The sequence below is a fragment of the Panulirus ornatus genome, chromosome 30 (assembly GCF_036320965.1).
Source record: "Panulirus ornatus isolate Po-2019 chromosome 30, ASM3632096v1, whole genome shotgun sequence".
Taxonomy (NCBI): Eukaryota; Metazoa; Arthropoda; class Malacostraca; order Decapoda; family Palinuridae; genus Panulirus; species Panulirus ornatus.
The window spans coordinates 17,565,807-17,588,680 of record NC_092253.1 but is presented as its reverse complement, the minus strand read 5'-3'; the positions used below and the strand labels follow the sequence as shown (position 1 = coordinate 17,588,680).

At 40.1% G+C, this 22,874-nt stretch overlaps 1 protein-coding gene across 1 annotated transcript; it reads left to right on the top strand.

Annotated features, from left to right (window-relative positions):
* The first annotated feature begins 15,426 nt into the window (after positions 1–15,426).
* On the top strand, positions 15,427–22,164 carry LOC139758523 (dynein beta chain, ciliary-like). Its single transcript, XM_071680043.1, has 4 exons — positions 15,427–15,610; positions 15,760–15,964; positions 21,777–21,861; positions 22,130–22,164. Exons 1-4 carry the CDS (start codon positions 15,465–15,467, stop codon positions 22,162–22,164), a joined length of 471 nt encoding a protein of 156 aa, XP_071536144.1. The 5' UTR covers positions 15,427–15,464.
* The last annotated feature ends 710 nt before the right edge of the window (positions 22,165–22,874 follow it).

Sequence of the window (22,874 nt, the reverse complement as noted above, 5' to 3'; positions counted from 1 at the left end):
TCTTACCTTCTAATGCAGTATGGTCTAGGTATGTAGATGTTCTTTGCGTTTGGCCAACAAAGGAAAATTTGCAAACATTTCTCCCTTTACTTAACAATTTAGTAGCTTCCATAAAATTTACCGTAGAAAATATATATAATAGTATGTTACCATTTTCAGATTACATGATCTATAGGGATGTATTTAGAGAAGCAATGATTGCTTGCGCAAAAGATTCTTGTGATATGAGAAAGGTGGGAGTTGAGCACATTAGAAAGGGTAGTGAGTGATGGGATGAAGTAAGATTGTTAGTGAAAGAGAAGAAAGAGGTGTTTGGACGATATTTGCAGGGAAATAGTGCAAATGACTGGGAGATGTATAAAAGAAAGCGGTAGGAGGTCAAGAAAAAGGTGCAAGAGGTATAAAGAGGGTAAATGAGGGCTGGGGTGAGAGAATATAAACAGATTTTAGGGAGAATCAACAGATGTTTTGGAATGAGGTAAATAAAGTGCGTAAGACAAGAGAACAAATGGGAACATTTGTCCTGTATTTATACTATATCTATGTTGCTTAAGTCTAAAATAAAGATCCTTACTAGTCTGCCCAACATAAAACATGTTACAGTTATTACAAGGTTTTGAGCAAACATATCTCAGAATTTTCTGATTAGTTTTTTCATTAAGATATTCTTTATAGTATTTCTGTTGCTGAAGGCTACATTGACAATAAAGGATTTAAGCAACGTGGGAAGTAATGTCAAATTATCAATGAAAAGTAGATCTAGAAGTTGGTTGATATCTAGGGGAGATTTGGGTTTAACTCTATGAAACTATTTTTTTGCTAACTTAAGGGATTTATCAATGAAAGATCTAGGATACTTTAACTAGGATCCAGTAGAATATATCTTCTCAAACTCAACAATAAATTCTAGACTGCTAATAAGGATGCTCTAAAAAACATTGACTAGAATGATAATGATTTAACTCTGTCATACTGAGCTGAGTAATAATAAACATATGAACAAACATTGCTAGGTTTTCTGTATATGCTAAACTTAAACATGTTTTTATCCCTAAGGATCATGGAATCTAAAAATGGTATCATAAAATTAATTTCCACTTCCACAGTAAAGTTGATGGAAGGTATTGAAATGTTAAGAAAAGGGAGAAGTGTTTGTAAATTTTCGTTTGTTTGGCCAAACACAAAGAACATCATCTACATACCTAAAGCAAATTGCATGAGAGGGTAAGATATCCCTTAATAATTTTGTTTCAAAGCATTCCATGTAAAGATTACTTGATACAGGTGAAATACGGTTACCTATTGCCATACCAAATTTTGGAGTATGATATTCTCCATTAAACTGAGTTTTTTTTTTTATACACAGTTTTATCAGTTCAATAAAAACGAATTTGATACAGATAAATCAATATTATCCAAAACATCAACCACATATTCTAAGATATCAATTGAACTCTTGTGAACAAGGATGACACATCTAAACTTACCAATTCTAAATTAAAATCAACATGAATGTAATTAAACTTTTCGACTAGATCTACATTGTTCATGATATTAGAATGTAATATCTTATCCACTAGTGGGCTTAATAAAGAATTAACCATTCTGATACTCTATATATGATGGAGCCCACTGAACTCACTATGGGTCTTGTTGGAAAGTTTGGTTTGTGTTTCGATAAGTCCTACATTTTGTGTATGGTGATAACCACAAGGAAAATGAAACACGATAAGTTCCCAAGTGCACTTTCGAGTAATGATCACATCGTCAGGTGAGATACAAGAATGAGAAAGAAGACGTAGAACAGTCAGTTGATGTACAAGAAAGACACGTAGCCAAGACGCCACTGGTAAACAAACGTTACCAATGGCGTCTTGTTGGATTCACGCGCTGATGGTCATGTACAATAATTGCCTGTTCAGAAATCTTTTATTGATATCTCGGAGATGTCTGGGCCAAGTTAAGTGAACCTGCAGCATGACTGGCTTTTAGAGCAGTTCCTTCATAATTGACTGAAGGGAAAGAACTGCCCCTAGCGCTACCTATATGTTAAAGTAGATGATACAACGAAAACTTGAAAGCAATACAGTTTATCACAATATTTTGAAACAGGTAAGTATGACAAACTCTCTCCATTGTGACATGATCACAGATACCGTTACACAGATTTTCTTTTATATGGAAACTGTTTTATGTTGACTTTTGTTTATTCCCTGATGACATAATGATAGTATCTGCAAACTCTGAAAATAATGATGATATCTGAAAACTGTAATAGATCAATATCTTTATAGAGATAACATTTCATGGGTCTTCCGTATGGCTGTATTTATGTTTGTGATAGCCATTCAGTTAGTTGAAACAGTTCCTACTGTGAATAATTCTTTGGTGCAAATAAATGTTTGAGTTTCATCTATCAAAGGTTCATAACGACGTGGAATTTTTGTATATAAATAGTACAAGTTTAGCTTACAACGAAAGGCTTTCCACAATCAAGCGATTTATAAATTCTGGCATGACTTCAGACCAACAAATTTATTTCTCTGTCTGTGAGTGTTAAGCCAATGTGGAGACTGACTGTTAAAGTCGTCAGTCGTTCTCTCGGGAGGATTCTAGCCAATGGGGTTCCTTTAGGTTGTGGTGAGTCTGAACCTATCCAACCAGCTGGTGGCGACGTCAGACGTCCCTTCTGGGCTACGAACCAAGGCCGTCTACTTCCTTAAGGCCAGCGATGTACCTCTGATACGGGAAGAAGACACCAGCAACGTCCGTGAACACGTCATCTTTGGTGACATCTCGCCACAGCCTCTTGACCAGCTCTCCACGCTAATCGAAGAGGTGAGATCTGTCTGAGAGGTAGTTTAGGATGAGAGAGAGAGAGAGAGAGAGAGAGAGAGAGAGAGAGAGAGAGAGAGAGAGAGAGAGAGAGAGAGAGAGAGAGAGAGAGAGAGAAATTTTGCCTGAGGTAGAGCTAGTGTACTATTCATAGTATAGCCTCCATGTTTACAAATACTGTTACTTTCTGATGCCTTACACACATTACATCATTGTCTCTCGCGTGTCCATCTGATACTACTCTAAGCTGTTTTCTCTTGTCTTCCTGTGAGGGTATCAAACCTCACTCCTTGTGTACTGCGAGGGTATCAAACCTCACTCCTTGTGTACTCCAGATCTAATGAAAAAGGTAGTCTCATGATGTAGCATGACGGGCTCTCAGATAGTTTTGCTTTGTAAAAATTTCGCAAAACTTTATCAAAATGTTGAATTTTGACTTTTTTTTTTTGTTTTTGCTTATGGTTGAATTCCGTCATTCTATTGTCTTCCTATTCATACATCACATCTAAAACTTTCTGCATCTTATCTGATCCACTGAATAATTTTCCACTCTATATACATTATATATATGACCAGATAATAATATTCCATTTTCAAAACACACATTGTGACCGCGTTCTTTGCACATGATAACTTGGACGTCGTCTGCAAAGCATCTGATCTACTCTACTTTCTACTTTTTTGTCTGTGTTATGATGATCATCAGGCCTGGGGCTCCTCCTTGTCATACACATGGTTCACTTCTCCCTCAATAGACCTTGTTCCATTGTGACCATCACCCGGGTAGTGGATGCCACGTAAAAAGTCTAGAGAAAGAGTATCCATCCACATTTATTTTATAAGAATATCATTCTCATACAAATGTGGCAGATTTCATGATCTAGATTCCTAGTTTATATCTAATACTTTGTCTTATCCTTTCCGAGAAATTCTGTAACTTATTTCGTCAAATGCCATGTAAAAGTCTAGAGAAAAGAGTATCCATCCACACTTATTTCATAAGAATATCATATATGTCGTTGTGTTCACTAGTACAGATCCATACTTCCCTTCGTCACGTTTTCTAATTTTTATTTCTTTATCATTCTTGCCAAACTTATCTTCATTTTGGCAGATGTCATGTATGTCAGACATACTGGTCTCTGCCTCCTTCCAGCAGCAGTTTAGATCCCACACTGTGTTCTGTTACTACTTGGATCATCTCATATGTTTACATTATGCTGCTCAGAAAAAAGCCTGGATGAAAATCCAGGTTTTATCTCAACAGTGACATCAATGATCTATTTGTAATCGACATCTTTCTATTTCTGAATAAAATGGTCAGATTTTTACCTGGTCGTCTTCCTGAGTTCTCTATGACTTGGTTTATTGCTTGACATTTATGTCGACATTTGTTACTTCACAACTGTAATGACACGCTCTTCCAACAGATCCACCATCTGGTTATGCCCGTATTCACTCATGTCTCAATTAACATCCTGTAAATGTTCCTGATGACATTGCAGTGATTTTCTCCAACGTCACGACATGTTCGATCTTCTGTGTTTTATTCTTAGATTTATTCACATATGAATATTTTATTTTCTTGGGTTTTATTTCTTGTTACTTACTTTCTCTTCGTTCAGCCGCAGTTCTCCTTTATGTGATTTTCTTTTTCTTTTCTTTTTTTTTTTTTTAGTATGGATTTCTGATTTTTGTTTTCTTCAGTTCCAGACTCCTGTTCCTACACACTGCCATTCATTTCTTCTTTTCGTTTTCCCTCTATTCATCCACTGATTCCTACATTCTTTTCTTATTGGTATTCAGTCCTTCATGAAGTACGCTTAAACTTTCATACGTCCCTGATGTGTATGAATTCGTCACTGTGTTAGAAACACCAAATCTAATTCATATTGACAATTAGTTCATTTATCTCATTTCACTTTGTCTTGTCGAAATAGGAAGTTCAGGTAACACAGTCTGCTAAGATCGTTCAGTACCGTTATCACGTTTCTCTTCGTCATTTTCATATCATAAATTGTATTCACTTTCATGATGTTATGATCTGATATGAGTGTCATTTGTGAAACCATCAATCATTTCATTATTCTCTTGTTGACCCATAGATCACCTGTACGAGATGGAATGTCCCACATAGTTATATTTTATTTTTTTTTTCAATCATTCTCTTTCATCCGCTGGTACATTGTTATATATTCTATACTTAGATATACGCCTGTGTTCTACCCGTGGTTTCTCTCACTGTATTATACGCAAGTTAAGGTCGATGGGCCAAGGCCCTCCACAGCGAGGGGACTTGCTCAACAGTACTCGACATCCTCGACTTAGACGCTGAAATTCACGTTAAAATTTCACAAAAATCTTTGGGAATAGTGTTTTGAGAGGTCTTCATTATGCGACATTTCCTGTGTTCATGACGGGTTTTACTCTGCACTTGGTTCACACTTTTCATGATTTACGTTCATTTGTTGTTTTTCTTCAAGTTATTGTTACTCCGCGTTGTTTGGCACAAACTGTGTCCTCTCGGCAAACTCAGTGAGTAAAGAATCTTATATTTTCGTTAAAGCCACATTTCTGTTATAGTTTTATCCTTGGAAGATTCACTGAAGTATTTAGTATTCAGTCTAACTTTCCGTTTTCAAGTTTTGTACCCTCGAAGATATTATCTCAGTTTATATTTCCCGGGAGCGGGAGGCTAGAAACCCTCACTTCCTTGTATTTTATCATTCTAAAAGGGGAAAGAGAAGAAGGAATCACGCGAGAAGTGCTCCTCCTCCTCGAAGGCTCAGACTTGGGTGTATAAATGTGTGGGGATGTAACCAAGATGAGAAAAAAGGAGAGATAGGTAGTATGTTTGAGGAAAGGAACCTGGATGTTTTGGCTCTGAGTGAAACGAAACTCAAGGGTGAGGATGAAAAGCGGGTTGGGAATGTTTTGGGAGTAAAGTCAGGGGTTGGTGAGAGGACAAGAGCAACGGAAGGAGTAGCACTACTCCTGAAACAGGAGTGGTGGGAGTATGTGATAGAGAGTAAGAAAGTAAACTCTAGATTGACACGGGTAAAACTGAAAGTGGATGGTGAGAGATGGTGGGCATGAGAAGAAAGATCATGAGAGGAAAGTGTTTTGGGAGCAGCTGAGTGAGTGTGACAGTACTTTTGATGCACGAGACCTGGCTATAGTGATGGGTGATTTGAGTGCAAAGGTGAGTGATGTGGCAGTTAACGGAATGATTGGTGTACATGGGGTGTTCAGTGTTGTAAATGGAAATAATGAAGAGCTTGTAGATTTGCGTGCTGATAAAGGACTGGTGATTGGGAATACCTGGTTTATAAAGAGAGATATACATAAATGTAATATGTAAGTTAGGAGAGATGGCCAGAGAGAGTTATTGGATTACATGTTAATTGATAGGCGCGCGAAAGAGAGACTTCTGGATGTTAACGTGCTGAGAGGTGCAACTGGAGGGATGTCTGATCATTATCTTGTGGAGGCGAAGGTGAAGATTTGTAGAGGTTTTCAGAAAAGAAGAGAGAATGTTGGGGTGAAGAGAGTGGTGAGAGTAAGTGAGTTTTCGGAGGAGACTTGTGTGAGGGAGTACCAGGAGAGACTGAATGCAGAATGGAAAAAGGTGAGAGCAAAGGAGGTAAGGGGAGTGGGGGAGGAATGGGATATATTCAGGGAAGTAGTGATAGCTTGTGCAAAAGATGCTTGTGGCATGAGAAGCGTGGGAGGTAGGCAGATTAGAAAGGGTAGTGAGTGGTGGGATGAAGAAGCAAGACCATTAGTGAAAGAGAAGAGAGAGGCATTTGAACGAGCTTTGTAAGGAAATATTGCAAATGAGAGGGAGATGTATAAAAGAAAGAGGCAAGAGATCAAGAGAAAGGTGCAAGAGGTGAAAAAGAGGGCAAATGAGAGTTGGGTGAGAGAGTATCATTAAATATTAGGGACTCTAGAAAGATGTTTTGGGAGGAGGTAAATAAAGTGCGTAAGACAAGATAACAAATAGGAACATCGGTGAAGGGGGCTAATGGGGAGGTGATAACAAGTAGAGGTGATGTGAGAAGGAGATGGAGTGAGTATTTTGAAGGTTTGTTGAATGTGTTTGATGATAGAGTGGCAGATATAGGTTGTTTTGGTCGAGGTGGTATGCAAAGTGAGAGGATTGGGGAGAATGATTTGGTAAACAGAAAAGAGGTAGTAAAAGCTTTGCTGAAGATCAAAGTTGGCAAGGCAGCGGGTTTGGATGGTATTGCAGTGGAATTAATTAAAAAAGGGGGTGACTGTATTGTTGACTGTTTGGTAAGGATATTTAATGTATGTATGACTCATGGTGGGGTGCCTGAGGGTTGGCGGAATGAATGTATAGTACCATCGTACAAAAGGCAAAAGATATAAAAGTGAGTGCTCAAATTACAGAGGTATTTGTTTGTTGAGTATTCCTGGGAAATTATATGGTAGGGTATTGATTGAGTGGGTGAAAGCATGCACAGAGCATCAGATTGGGGAAGAGCAGTGTGGTTTCAGAAGTGGTAGAAGATGTGTGGATCAGGTATTTGCTTTGAAGAATGTATGTGAGAAATACTTAGAAAGGCAAATGGATTTGTATGTAGCATCTATGGATCTGGAGAAGACATATGATAGAGTTGATAGAGATGCTCTGTGGAAGGTATTACGAATATATGGTGTGGGAGGTAAGTTGTTAGAAGCAGTGAAAAGTTTTTATCGAGGATGTAAGGCATGTGTATGTGTAGGAAGAGAGGAAAGTGAATGGTTTTCAGTGAATGTTGGTTTGCTGCAGGGGTGCGTGATGTCTCCATGGTTGTTTGATTTGTTTATGGATGGGGCTGTTAGGGAGGTGAATGCAAGAGTTTTGGAAAGAGGGGCAAGTATGCAGTCTATTGTGGATGCGAGAGCTTAGGAAGTGAGTCAGTTGTTGTTCGCTGATGATTCAGTGGTGGTGGCTGATTTCGGGTGAGAAACTGCAGAAGCTGGTGAGTGAGTTTGGTAATGAGTGTGAAAGAAGAAAGTTAAGAGTAAATATGAATAAGAGCAAGATTATTAGGTACAGTAGGGTTGAGGGACAAGTCAATTGGGAGGTAAGTTTGAATGGATAGAAATTGGAGAAAGTGAAGTGTTTTAGATATCTGGGAGTGGATCTGGCAGCAGATGGAACCATGGAAGCGGAAGTGAATCATAGGGTAGGGGAGAGGGCGAAAGTTCTGAGAGCGTTGAAAAATATGTGGAAGTCGAAAATGTTATCTTGGAAAGCAAAAATGGCTATGTTTGAAGGAGTAGTGGTTGCAAGAATGTTATATGGTTGCGAGGCGTGGGCTATAAACAGAGTTGTGCGGAGGAGGGTGGATGTGCTGGAAATGAGATGTTTGAGGACAATATGTGGTGTGAGGTGGTTTAATCGAGTAAGTAATGAAAGGGTAAGAGAGATGTGTGGTAATAAAAAGAGTGTGGTTGAGAGAGCAGAAGAGGGTGTTTTGAAATGGTTTGGTTACATGGTTACATGGGGAAAGATTGACGAAGAGGATATATGTGTCAGAGGTGGAGGGAACGAGGAGAAGTGGGAGACCAAATTGGAGGTTGAAAGATGGAATGAAAAAGATTTTGTGTGATCGGGGCCTGAACATGCAGGAGGGTGAAAGGCGTGCAAGGAATAGAGTGAATTGTAACGATGTGGTATACCGGGGTCGACGCGCTGTCAGTGGATTGAATCAAGGCATGTGAGGCGTCTGGGGTAAACCATGAAAAGTATTGTGAAGCCTGGATGTGGAAAGGGAACTGTGGTTTCGGTGCATTATACATGGCAGCTAGAGACTGAGTGTGAACGAATGTGGCCTTTGTTGTCTTTTCCTAGCGCTACCTCGCACACATGCGGGGGAAGGGGTTTTCATTTCTAGTGTGGCGGGATGGCGATGGGAATGAATAAAGGCAGCAAGTATGAATTATGTGCATGTGTATATATGTATATGTTTGTGTGTGTATATATATGCATACGTTGAGATGTATAGGTATGTATATGTGCGTGTGTGGACGTGCATATATATACATGTGTATGTGGGTGGGTTGGGCCATTCTTTCGTCATATACATACATACATACATACATACATACACATATATATATATATATATATATATATATATATATATATATATATATATATATATATATATATATATGTATATTTTTTTTTTTTACTTTGTCGCTGTCTCCCGCGTTTGCGAGGTAGCGCAAGGAAACAGACGAAAGAAATGGCCCAACCCCCCCCCCATACACATGTATATACATACGTCCACACACGCAAATATACATACCTACACAGCTTTCCATGGTTTACCCCAGACGCTTCACACGCCTTGATTCAATCCACTGACAGCACGTCAACCCCGGTATACCACATCGCTCCAATTCACTCTATTCCTTGCCCTCCTTTCACCCTCCTGCATGTTCAGGCCCCGATCACACAAAATCTTTTTCACTCCATCTTTCCACCTCCAATTTGGTCTCCCTCTTCTCCTTGCTCCCTCCACCTCCGACACATATATCCTCTTGGTCAATCTTTCCTCACTCATCCTCTCCATGTGCCCAAACCACTTCAAAACACCCTCTTCTGCTCTCTCAACCACGCTCTTTTTATTTCCACACATCTCTCTTACCCTTACGTTACTCACTCGATCAAACCACCTCACACCACACATTGTCCTCAAACATCTCATTTCCAGCACATCCATCCTCCTGCGCACAACTCTATCCATAGCCCACGCCTCGCAACCATACAACATTGTTGGAACCACTATTCCTTCAAACATACCCATTTTTGCTTTCCGAGATAATGTTCTCGACTTCCACACATTCTTCAAGGACCCCAGAATTTTCGCCCCCTCCCCCACCCTATGATCCACTTCCGCTTCCATGGTTCCATCCGCTGCCAGATCCACTCCCAGATATCTAAATCACTTCACTTCCTCCAGTTTTTCTCCATTCAAACTCACCTCCCAATTGACTTGACCCTCAACCCTACTGTACCTAATAACCTTGCTCTTATTCACATTTACTCTTAACTTTCTTCTTCCACACACTTTACCAAACTCAGTCACCAGCTTCTGCAGTTTCTCACATGAATCAGCCACCAGCGCTGTATCATCAGCGAACAACAACTGACTCACTTCCCAAGCTCTCTCATCCCCAACAGACTTCATACTTGCCCCTCTTTCCAAAACTCTTGCATTCACCTCCCTAACAACCCCATCTATAAACAAATTAAACAACCATGAAAACATCACACACCCCTGCCGCAAACCTACATTCACTGAGAACCAATCACTTTCCTCCCTTCCTACATGTACACATGCCTTACATCCTCGATAAAAACTTTTCACTACTTCTAACAACTTGCCTCCCACACCATATATTCTTAATACCTTCCACAGAGCATCTCTATCAACTCTATCATATGCCTTCTCCAGATCCATAAATGCTACATACAAATCCATTTGCTATTCTAAGTATTTCTCAGATACATTCTTCAAAGCAAACACCTGATCCACACATCCTCTACCACTTCTGAAACCACACTGCTCTTCCCCAATCTGATGCTCTGTACATGCCTTCACCCTCTCAATCAATACCCTCCCATATATTTTACCAGGAATACTCAACAAACTTATACCTCTGTAATTTGAGCACTCACTCTTATCCCCTTTGCCTTTGTACAATGGCACTATGCACGCATTCCGCCAATCCTCACGCACCTCACCATGAGTCATACATACATTAAATAACTTTACCAACCAGTCAACAATACAGTCACCCCCTTTTTTAATAAATTCCACTGCAATACCATCCAAACCTGCTGCCTTGCCGGCTTTCATCTTCCGCAAAGCTTTTACTACCTCTTCTCTGTTTACCAAATCATTTTCCCTAACCCTCTCACTTTGCACACCACCTCGACCAAAACACCCTATATCTGCCACTCTATCATCAAACACATTCAACAAACCTTGAAAATACTCACTCCATCTCCTTCTCACATCACCACTACTTGTTATCACCTCCCCATTTGCGCCCTTCACTGAAGTTCCCATTTGCTCCCTTGTCTTACGCACTTTATTTACCTGTTTCCAGAACATCTTTTTATTCTCCCTAAAATTTAATGATACTCTCTCACCCCAACTCTCATTTGCCCTTTTTTCACCTCTTGCACCTTTCTCTTGACCTCCTGTCTCTTTCTTTTATACATCTCCCACTCAATTGCATTTTTTCCCTGCAAAAATCGTCCAAATGCCTCTCTCTTCTCTTTCACTAATACTCTTACTTCTTCATCCCACCACTCACTACCCTTTCAAATCAATCCACCTCCCACTCTTCTCATGCCACAAGCATCTTTTGCGCAATCCATCACTGATTCCCTAAATACTTCCCATTCCTCCCCCACTCCCCTTGCTTCCATTGTTCTCACCTTTTTCCATTCTGTACTCAGTCTCTCCTGGTACTTCCTCACACAGGTCTCCTTCTCAAGCTCACTTACTCTCACCACCCTCTTCACCCCAACATTCACTCTTCTTTTCTGAAAACCCATACAAATCTTCACCTTAGCCTCCACAAGATAATGATCAGACATCCCTCCAGAAGCTCAAGGGTAAAGGGGAAGAGTGGTTTGGGAATGTCTGGGGAGTAAAGTCAGGGGTTAGTGAGAGGACAAGAGCAAGGGAAGGAGTAGCAATACTCCTGAAACAGGAGTTGTGGGAGTATGTGATAGAGTGTAAGAAAGTAAATTCTCGATTAATATGGGTAAAACTGAAAGTTGATGGAGAGAGGTGGGTGATTATTGGTGCATATGCACCTGGGCATGAGAAGAAAGATCAAGAGAGGCAAGTGTTTTGGGAGCAGCTGAATGAGTGTGTTAGTGGTTTTGATGCACGAGACCGGGTTATAGTGATGGGTGATTTGAATGCAAAGGTGAGTAATGTGGCAGTTGAGGGAATAATTGGTATACATGGGGTGTTCAGTGTTGTAAATGGAAATGGTGAAGAGCTTGTAGATTTATGTGCTGAAAAAGGACTGATGATTGGGAATACCTGGTTTAAAAAGCGAGATATACATAAGTATACTTATGTAAGTAGGAGAGATGGCCAGAGAGCGTTATTGGATTACGTGTTAATTGACAGGCGTGCGAAAGAGAGACTTTTGGATGTTAATATATATATATATATATATATATATATATATATATATATATATATATATATATATATATATACATATATATATATATATATATATATATATATATATATATATATATATATATATATATATATATATATATATATATATATGTATATATATATATATATATATATATATATATATATATATATATATATATATATATATATATATATATGTATATATATATATTTATTTATTCATTTATTTATTCATTTATTTATTTTGCTCTGTTGCTGTCTCCCGCGTTTGCAAGGTAGCGCAAGGAAACAGACGAAAGAAATGGCCCAACCCACCCCCCTACACATGTATATACATACACGTCCACACACGCAAATATACATATCCGTACATCTCAATGTACACATATATATACACACACAGACACATACATATATACACATATACACAATTCACACTGTCTGCCTTATTCATTTCCATCGCCACCTCGCCACACATTGAATAACATCCCCCTTCCCCCTCATGTGTGCGAGTTAGCGCTAGGAAAAGACAACAAAGGCTCCATTCGTTCACACTCAGTCTCTAGCTGTCATGCAATAATGCCCGAAACCATAGCTCCCTTTCCACATCCAGGCCCCACAGAACTTTCCATGGTTTACCCCAGACGCTCCACATGCCCTGATTCAATCCATTGACAGCACATCGACCCCGGTATACCACATCGATCCAATTCACTCTATTCCTTGCCCGCCTTTCACCCTCCTGCATGTTCAGGCAGATATCTTTTTCACTCCATCTTTCCACCTCCAATTTGGTCTCCCACTTCTCCTCGTTCCCTCCACCTCCGACACATATATCCTCTTGGTCAATCTTTCCTCACTCATTCTCTCCATGTGCCCAAACCATTTCAAAACACCCTCTTCTGCTCTCTCAACCACGCTCTTTTTATTTCCACACATCTCTCTTACCCTTACATTACTTACTCGATCAAACCACCTCACACCACACATTGTTATCAAACATCTCATTTCCAGCACATCCACCCTCCTGCGCACAACTCTATCCATAGCCCACGCCTCGCAACCATACAACATTGTTGGAACCACTATTCCTTCAAACATACCCATTTTTGCTTTCGGAGATAATGTTTTCGACTTCCACACATTCTTCAAGGCTCCCAGGCTTTTCGGCCCCTCCCCCACCCTGTGATTCACTTCCGCTTCCATGGTTCCATCCGCTGCCAGATCCACTCCCAGATATCTAAAACACTTTACTTCCTCCAGTTTTTCTCCATTCAGACTCACCTCCCAATTGACTTGACCCTCATCCCTACTGTACTGTACTGCTCTTATTCACATTTACTCTTAACTTTCTTCTTTTACACACTTTACCAAACTCAGTCACCAGCTTCTGCAGTTTCTCACATGAATCAGCCACCAGCGCTGTATCATCAGCGAACAACAACTGACTCACTTCCCAAGCTCTTTCATCCCCAACAGACTTCATACTTGCCCCTCTTTCCAAAACTCTTGCATTCATCTCCCTAACTACCCCATCCATAAACAAATTTAACAACCATGGAGACATCATACACCCCTGCCGCAAGCCTACATTCACTGAGAACCAATCACTTTCCTCTCTTCCTACACGTACACATGCCTTACATCCTCGATAAAAACTTTTCACTGCTTCTAACAACTTGCCTCCCACACCATATATTCTTAATACCTTCCACAGAGCATCTCTATCAACTCTATCATATGCTTTCTCCCGAGCCATAAATGCTACATACAAATCCATTTGCTTTTCTAAGTATTTCTCACATACATTCTTCAAAGCAAACACCTGATCCACACACCCTTTACCACTTCTGAAACCACACTGCTCTTCCCCAATCTGATGCTCTGTACATGCCTTCACCTTCTCAATCAATACCCTCCTAGATAATTTCGCAGGAATACTCAACAAACTTATACCTCTGTAATTTGAGCACTCACTCTTATCCCCTTTGCCTTTGTACAATGGCACTATGCACGCATTCCGCCAATCCTCACGCACCTCACCATGAATCATACATACATTGAATAACCTACCAACCAGTCAACAATACAGTCACCCCCTTTTTTGATAAATTCCTCTACAATACCATCCAAACCTGTTGCCTTGCCGGCTTTCATCTTCCGCAAAGCTTTTACTACCTCTTCTCTGTTTACCAAATAATTTTCCCTAGCCCTCTCACTTTGCACACCACCTCGACCAAAACACCCTATATCTGCCACTCTATCATCAAACACATTCAACAAACCTTCAAAATACTCACTCCATCTCCTTCTCATATCACCACTACTTGTTATCAGCTCCCCATTAGCCCCCTTCACTGACGTTCCTATTTGCTCCCTTGTCTTACGCACTTTATTTACCTCCTTCCAGAACATCTTTTTATTCTCCCTAAAATTTAATGATACTCTCTCACCCCAACTCTCATTTGCCTTCTTTTTCACCTCTTGCCCCTTTCTCTTGACCTCCTGTCTCTTTCTTTTATACATCTCCCACTCATTTGCATTTTTTCCCTGCAAAAATCGTCCAAATGCCTCTCTCTTCTCTTTCACTAATAATCTTACTTCTTCATCCCACCACTCACTACCCTTTCTAATCAATCCACCTCCCACGCTTCTCATGCCACAAGCATCTTTTGCGCAATCCATCACTGCTTCCCTAAATACATCCCATTCCTCCTCCACTCCCCTTACCTCCTTTGTTCTCACCTTTTTCCATTCTGTACCCAGTCTCTCCTGGTACTTCCTCACACAAGTCTCCTTCCCAAGCTCACTTACTCTCACCACTCTCTTCACCCCAACATTCACTCTTCTTTTCTGAAAACCCATACAAATCTTCACCTTCGCCTCCACAAGATAATATATATATATATACATATATATATATATATATATATATATATATATATATATATATATATATATATATATATATATATATATATATACATATATATATATATATATATATATATATATATATATATATATATATATATATATATATATATATATAGAGAGAGAGAGAGAGAGAGAGAGAGAGAGAGAGATGCCATCACTCGCCACACCCATGTCATGGCATCATTATTCACTACCTCTTTCGTCTTTGTGTCCAGGTTGCGAGATCTCGTCTCTACAACTACATCATAGCCTCTCATCATTTGTGATCAAGTCTTCCCACATCACTCTCCACTTCCATCGCATAACTTCCCACTCTATACACATTATATGTATGTACAAATAATATTATCATTTCTCACATCTTGACCGCAATTCTTGACATACTTGTTACGATAAGAGTTAACTCTGTCTCTCCCTCAGGTCATCATTCCTATGCTCGAGAATCCCGCTAATCGAAACGGGTGGCCAGAGATGGTGTCGGAAGACATATCCCATCAGCTGTACTCACTCCGAGGAACAGTGTACCGCATGTGGGGTCAGCTGCGGGGCCAGACGCTACTGCCGCTGCCCTTCGGCATGGATACGCTAGAGAAAGCCGAAAGACATGCGCTAGACACGTATGTTGTTCTTAATTCACTTGTCTTATGTAGCTTCAGTAGCCAGTGTGTCAGTACTGATAAAGAACACTAACGCATTATAGGTCGGTGTCATAGGTAGGTGAAGACGTCTGTGTATTGTATCTACAATATCAAAACATATTTTACAGAGGAGAGATGACAGACTCGCAGTTGAAGAGCGCCATAGAAGGTGTGGTGATAAAGTGGGTCCATCAAGTGGAGGAGGTGCTGACGCAGGACACAGATGACCTAGAAGGATCTGATCACTTCCCCAAACCCTTAGAGGAGATCTCCTTCTGGGTCAAACGTCGCGAGAACCTCACGCATATATCCAATCAGCTCAAAGACAAGAAGGTAACCACACGATGTATATTCTTAATCTCTCACTGTTGATGTATCAGATGTCCTCTTATAGAAAAAAAAAAATAGATTACTTTTAATGAAATTCATTTATCATTACTCTCATATCATATACTTATGAGAACAAGGTATAGCTTTTTCCTTTGAAAAAATAATGCAGTTGATTAGATGCTGAAAACCCAGGCTACTACGTTGTTGCGTGCTGAGCACTGACAAGATGGTTAAGGCAAACATTATCATGTTGAAGAGGTAACGTTTTAAAAGCAGTTATCCTACATTGACTTACAGATTAAGGTTCACTTTATATGGGAGCTGGCTGGATGTTGGCAGATTTCATGTCAGTAATTAAGGAAAAAATACAAGAATGAATCTTATATTTTCATCAGCTGAAACGAAACGGAAACTGTAGAGGCCCTGACCACATCCATCTCAGTAACTCTCTTTCTCTCTCTCTCTCTCTCTCTCTCTCTCTCTCTCTCTCTCTCTCTCTCTCTCTCTCTCTCTCTCTCTCTCTCTCTCTCTCTCTCTCTCTAAAGGGGAGCGGGAACGGGGGCTGGAAACCCTACCCTCTTTCTATTTCAAATTTTAAAAAAGGGAAACGGAGTCAAGCGAGGAGTGCTCATCCTCCTCGAAGGCTCAGATTGGGGTGTCTGAATGTGTGTGGATGTAACCAAGGTGAGGAAAAGGGAGAGATAGGTAGTATGTTTGAGGAAAGGAACCTGGATGTTTGATACTGAGTGAAACGAAGCTCAAGGGGAAAGGGGAAGAGTGATTTGGGAATGTCTTGGGAGTAAAGTCAGATGTTGGTGAGAGGACAAGAGCAAAGGAAGGAGTATACACATGTATACACATGTATGTATTTATACTTGATCACAGTTTGCCACGTTGGCTAAATAGCGCCAGAAACAAAGAAAGAAAGGCCAGAATCGCTCACAACCATTCTCTCTCCGTCATGTGCAATACACCGAAACCACAATTTTTTGTCCATAGCCAGGTCTCACGGACCTTTTCATGGCTTGCCGCGGGCACTTTACTTGCCTTAGTTCAGTCAATTGACAGCACGTTGACGTGAGTATACCACATGGTTCAACTTCACTCTGTTCAATGTATGCCTTTCAATATTGCTCAAAATCAGGCTCGAATTACTCAAAAAGTTTTCTTTCCATCCTTTCATCTCCTGTTCTCCTGTTCTCTCCGCTTCTGACAAATATATCCTCTTTGTCAACCATTCGTCACTCTTTTCTTCATACATCCACACCATTTTAGAACACACTCGAAAGTTCTCCCAATCACACTCTTTTTATTACCAAACATCCACTTACCCTTTACCTCCCCTCCTTTATCTTATGACTCATTTGCGTTTCCATGGTTTCATTCGCTGCCATGTCCACTATGAGGTATGTAAAACACTTCACTTCCTCCAATTTTTCTTCAATCAAACTTACATCCCAACTAACCTGTCCCTCAACCATGCTAAACCTAATAACCTTGCTCTTATACTCATTCATTCTCAATTTTTCCTTTCACACACTCTCCCAAACTCAGTCACCATCTTCTAAAGTTTCTCACTCGAATCTGCAAATAGTGCTGTATCATCTTCAAACAACAAATGAATCACTTCCTGGGCCTTTCCATACCCAACAGACTTCAGAACTTTCATATTTACCTCACTCACCACCACAACCATAAACAAATTGAACAACCATGGTGGCATTACACACTCCTGCCGCAGAACCCCCTTCAATTGGAACCATTCACTATCCTTTCCTCCTACTCGCTCACGCGCCTTACACCCTGCTTCTAGAAGTTTTCCTCCCACACCGTATATTCTTAAGACCTTCCATAAAGTACCTCTATGAACTTTCTCCAAACTCAAAAATGCTATATACAAAACCATCTATTTTCCTAAGTATTTCCCACAACCATTCTTTATATCAAGCACCTGATCTACACATCTCCCACTAATTCTAAAACTACACTGCTCCTCCCCAGTCTGATGCTCTGCACATACTTTCACCTCAATCAATACCCTCCCATACAACTTAACAGGTATACTCAACAAACTTATACCTCTGTAGTTTGAACGCTCACCCTTATCCCCTTGATTTTGCATAATGGCACTATGCCAATCCTCAGGCACCGCATCATGATCTATACACTGAAAATCATTACTAACGAATCAACAACACAGTCATCCCCTTTGTCCATAACTTCAGGTCTAATATCATCCACTCTAGCCGCCTTACCACATTTCATCTTACGTAAGGCTTTCACCACTTATTCTGTATATTCTGTAGAGTTTCCAGAATATAGTGGAGAATATGGTTACGTCCGACATGTTCATATTATTACAAGGTTAAGTTGTGGTAATTTAAAGACGAAGAGAAGATACATGAAGAAATTGCAATTTAGCACTTTTGGATTTAACTAGGTCACTACTTTCATATTCTAAGATAATTCACAGTTCCGAATTTAGGGAGATATATGTGCGGTAAGAGAAACAGTACGAATAGTAGCAGGAGGAGGCGAGGGGAAGTTGAGCTGAAGTATGCAAAATGGAATCATGAGCATAAGAGTGAATAGTGATAAAAGTTGAAGATAGATCGTTTATTGAGAGAAGAAATGGAGTCAGTGACAGAGAAGAACCTTGAGGAAAGATTGTCTGCGGGATAGAAGGAGGAAATCGCTTCATCAATAGTGAAACTGTGCACAAGGAAATAGGGAGAAGCAGAGAATCTAAAGGAAGGGAGTTGAGAAAGTAAACACGTATGTCACATTCTCTGTCTAATACTTTGGAAATGTCGAAGGCTACGACAAAAGTTTCACCAAAATCCCTGAGAGAAGAGGACCAGAGGTGAGTCATACAGGACTAACACTGCGAAATCCGTATTGGTGACCTGCAAGGATGGAATGTAATTTTATGTGTTCAAGAAAGCGAGAGTTAAGGAGAGATTCGAAGACTTTGGAGATAGAAGAAGCGAAAGCAATGGGCGATAGTTGGATGGAGTTAGAGCGGTCTTCTTTCTTAGGGACGGGCTGCACCAAAGCATGCTTCCAAACGGAAGAATAATCCTGGGTTTTTAAGACAGACGAAATAGGCAAGCAAGCTAGCACTTTCAAACTTGAGGAGGCACTTCATCTGGGCCATAAGCCTTGTACACCTGGAACTGAGAGAGTAATTGGAAGGCCTTGCACGAGGAAACTACAGAAGGTCTCAAAGATTCAGCGGAGGAAGGATTGGAAACAAAAATCATCCAACATTGACTTAAAGGAATCAAAAAGATCGGCTTTATCAGGCCAGTAGAAAGGAGAACAGGTTGAATTACGGAAGCTATTGCAAAGGTTTTTGGTTGGCCCCCAAATTATGTATCACTGGAGGAAGTAGTCAAGTTAATACATTTTCTTCTTATGAACGTGCGGTTGACTCTACGAAGAACAACAGTGCAGAAATTTCGAGCAGTAATGAAGCGGAGTGGATTTCAGAGACTGGGAGGAGGTTCATGGCCCAGTACCGTGCGTCTCTGATGGGACAAGCACCAGAGGATGAGCGATCAAACCTATGACTGGAGAGAGAGAGAGAGAGAGAGAGAGAGAATTTACATATTTACATGAATTTACTTGAGAAAGACAGACAACTGGAGGCCTGATTGGCCATCGACTGGATTGTCTGAATAACGAAAAAATAAGATATAACAATAAAAATGTAATTCCGCTCAGCAGTTTTTTAAGCTATCACCGACTCCTCGCTGCTGCACATTAGCCTTCTAGTGTCCCCGTTAACGCTTTTTTTTTTCTTCTGAGTATACCTGAATTTCTAAAATATTTGTCTAAACTATTTTTGAAGGTATTTTTAGTGTTAGCATTCACTACGTCTGACGGTAACTTATTCCAGTGCTCAACACACCTATAGGAAAAGAAGCTTTTTCCCAAGTCCGTACTACATATTTTAGCTTTGAGTTTTATTCCATTCGTCTTGTTAACCCTATTTTCTTGTATTTTGAAAAGATTCTCGTTGTTTACTTTATCAAGCTTGCTCAGAATTTTGAACACTTGGATTAAGTCGCCGTGAAGTCTACATTATCTAAGGGAGAAGAGATCCAATCGTTTTAGCCTCTCTTCGTATGTCAGATTTCTAAAGGATGGGATTAATTTTGTCGTGCGTCTTTGTACCTGTATATTCAAGGTGTCGTCTTACTAGAGGATCAGCAAGTGTGAGAATTGTTTCTGGTTTCTTGCAATCTATGCTCCTGGCTGTGAAGCCGAGTATTTGGTTGCCTTTCTTTACTTGCTACTTGACACTGATTAGTGTATTTCAGTGTTGCGAATGACAGTACCAAGGTTCTTTTCTTCATTTACTTTAGTCAGAGAGTTTTCGAATAGTTTGAAGTTGTAACGTATATTCTTGTCTCGAAAGTGTATAACTTTACATTTACCTACGTTAAACTTCCTTTGCCATCTGTCTGACCACTCTGCTAGTAAGTTAAGATCTTTGAATCATTTCGCAGTCCCGCCTGTTTACAGCTCTACCTTCTAGTTTAGTATCGTCAGCAAATTTGGAGATTTTGGATATGATGCTGAGTTCTAGGTCATTAATGTATATTATGAAAAGAACTGAGCCTAGGAGCGACCCCTGTGGCACACCACTCGTTACGTCTAGCCAATCTGAGGCTTCGCCGTTTAATACTACACGATTCTTTCTTCCGGTAAGCCAGTCTCTGATCCATGTACGGAGTTCTTCACTAATTCCGTGTGCTTTGAGTTTGTGTAAAGTCTCTTGTGACGTACGTTATCAAAAGCCTTTTGGAAATCTAGATATACTACATCAGACGGTAATTTTTCGTCTCATTTTTGATAAAAAACATTAAAAAATTGCAGCAAATTCGTCAGGCAGGATCTTCTATAGATACACAGAACACAGATCCAAGCTCCAAGCAAGATGGTCTGGCCTGCACACTGCTTAGAAAAAAGAATAAATGTTTTAATCCCTTAAAAGCAGTAGAAGAAAAGGATGGCAAAAGATGAGAATGTTTTATAGGTGCCGCAATTATTGTTCTTGCGAGCAACTAGTTCATATCTACAGAGGTTTTCTCCGCCCGAGTATGCATGGACTACTGCTCACACATCTGGGGTGGCTCCTCTTTCACCCTTATTAGTCAAATCGAATCTTCCCATCTCAATTATTCTCATGGCATCACCTCTTTTCAACCCTCCCTCTCTGCACTCCGCGGTGTTGCTCCTCTCTGTCTTTTCTACGGGTATTATGTAGGACACTTTTAAGCTGTCTTCATGTCCCCTTACCGCTAAAACGCGAGGCACATTGCTGGTTGATGTTACCCACACAGGAGACCGGCCACCCGACCAGGCGCCTTTTAGTTTACTTTCTTCGTATAACATTTCTGTATTTAAGTCAGGTCTAGACACACCTACGGAGCCCTGAATAATTTCAGCTCTCTCTCTCTCTCTCTCTCTCTCTCTCTCTCTCTCTCTCTCTCTCTCTCTCTCTCTCTCTCTCTCTCTCTCTCTCTCTCTCTCTCTCTCTCTCTCTCTCACACTATATTCAATTTTTTTACTTGAAATAGCTTTTGATTGGACCATTTCGATCGCTATATAAAAAAAGAAAACACAGGTCAGATGTCACAAGTCACGTTTTGAAACGATAGGAATCCACGATATATCAATACAATATCTATTGCGATGAAAAGTTTCAAAGCTTTTCCATATACAAAAAACTTTCAATATAATATGTATGTATATTAAATATAACTATGAGACAGTTTAAGTGTACAAGTTTCGTTTATGTTCGCAGGTCCAGATGATGTCCAACATTCTGGAAGTGACTGAGTCTGCGTACTTCCCAGCATTCGTCAAAATGTGCGCTGATGTTACCATGGGTAAGAGATTAGATTCTTTTCGTAATTACCTTTTTTTTTTACCGTAACAAAAAGGAGGATTTTATTAGGAAGTGTCCCATTTATTATTATACTTTCCAGTCATAAAGCTATTTAAACTTCGTATGTTGTCAGTAGGTTTCATGTCTTACTCCCTCCATCGACATTCCTCTCACTTCATAAAATATATCTTAGCGTCGTTTTTAACAAGTTTCTTGCGCGTTATTTTTCGTTATGACTTCCTGTTGATCTGTCTATACGCCTCTCGAAGAGCAGTTCACTTTCGACGTCATTAAAATGGCTTAGAAACTTGAGAGTTTGTAGCCCAATACACCTCTGTCTTCCATGTGGGCAAATGTGTTGCATTTAACTTCTCTCTTGCAACGTAATTTTCTCAATTTATATTTCAATTTTATTGACCTTCTTTGGACCGTTTCAGTTATCGTGTGTGTGTGTGTGTGTGTGTGTGTGTGTGTGTGTGTGTGTGTGTGTGTAATCAATATTTGCACTGTACAGGGAAGGAGTTTTAAATTCGCAGGACACCGTGGTTTAAACATTCGCTGTCATACATCTACTTGAATGTCTGTCTGCTGTTTGTATCAGTCATATTTTCAGTCACTGTATTCCATTCCTCTACCACTCATTTACCACGGCAATTCCTCCTCACCTGTATTTTAGCAAGTTTTTTGCTTAATAATATATGTCCTCTGGTGTTCACTGTCTGCATTATCGATTTTAAAAACGTTTTTATGATCGGGTCACTCCTTGATCTTCTCTCTTCCAAAGTAAGCAAATCTAAGCCTCCAGACTCGAGTTTAGACTATCCCTGTACCTTAGCTCTTTTGAATCTGATACCAACTTTGTTGCTTTCCTCTGTGCTTCATTTTCATGCGGTGATCAAACATTAGAAGCACATACAGGGTGTATATCTTTAATCCAGCGGTCTGTGGTCCGGCGCGATTTGAATCTGCTGCCATTAAGTTGTCAGTTTGTGGATCTGCCACCAGGGCGGCGCT

Coding starts and splice junctions, on each gene's coding strand:
- LOC139758523 (XM_071680043.1), top strand. CDS start 15,465: ATGGTGTCGGAAGACATATCCCATCAGCTGTACTCACTCCGAGGAACA. Junction 15,611..15,759: donor GAAAGACATGCGCTAGACAC/GTATGTTGTTCT, acceptor CATATTTTACAG/AGGAGAGATGACAGACTCGC. Junction 21,862..22,129: donor GTGCGCTGATGTTACCATGG/GTAAGAGATTAG, acceptor CGCCTCTCGAAG/AGCAGTTCACTTTCGACGTC.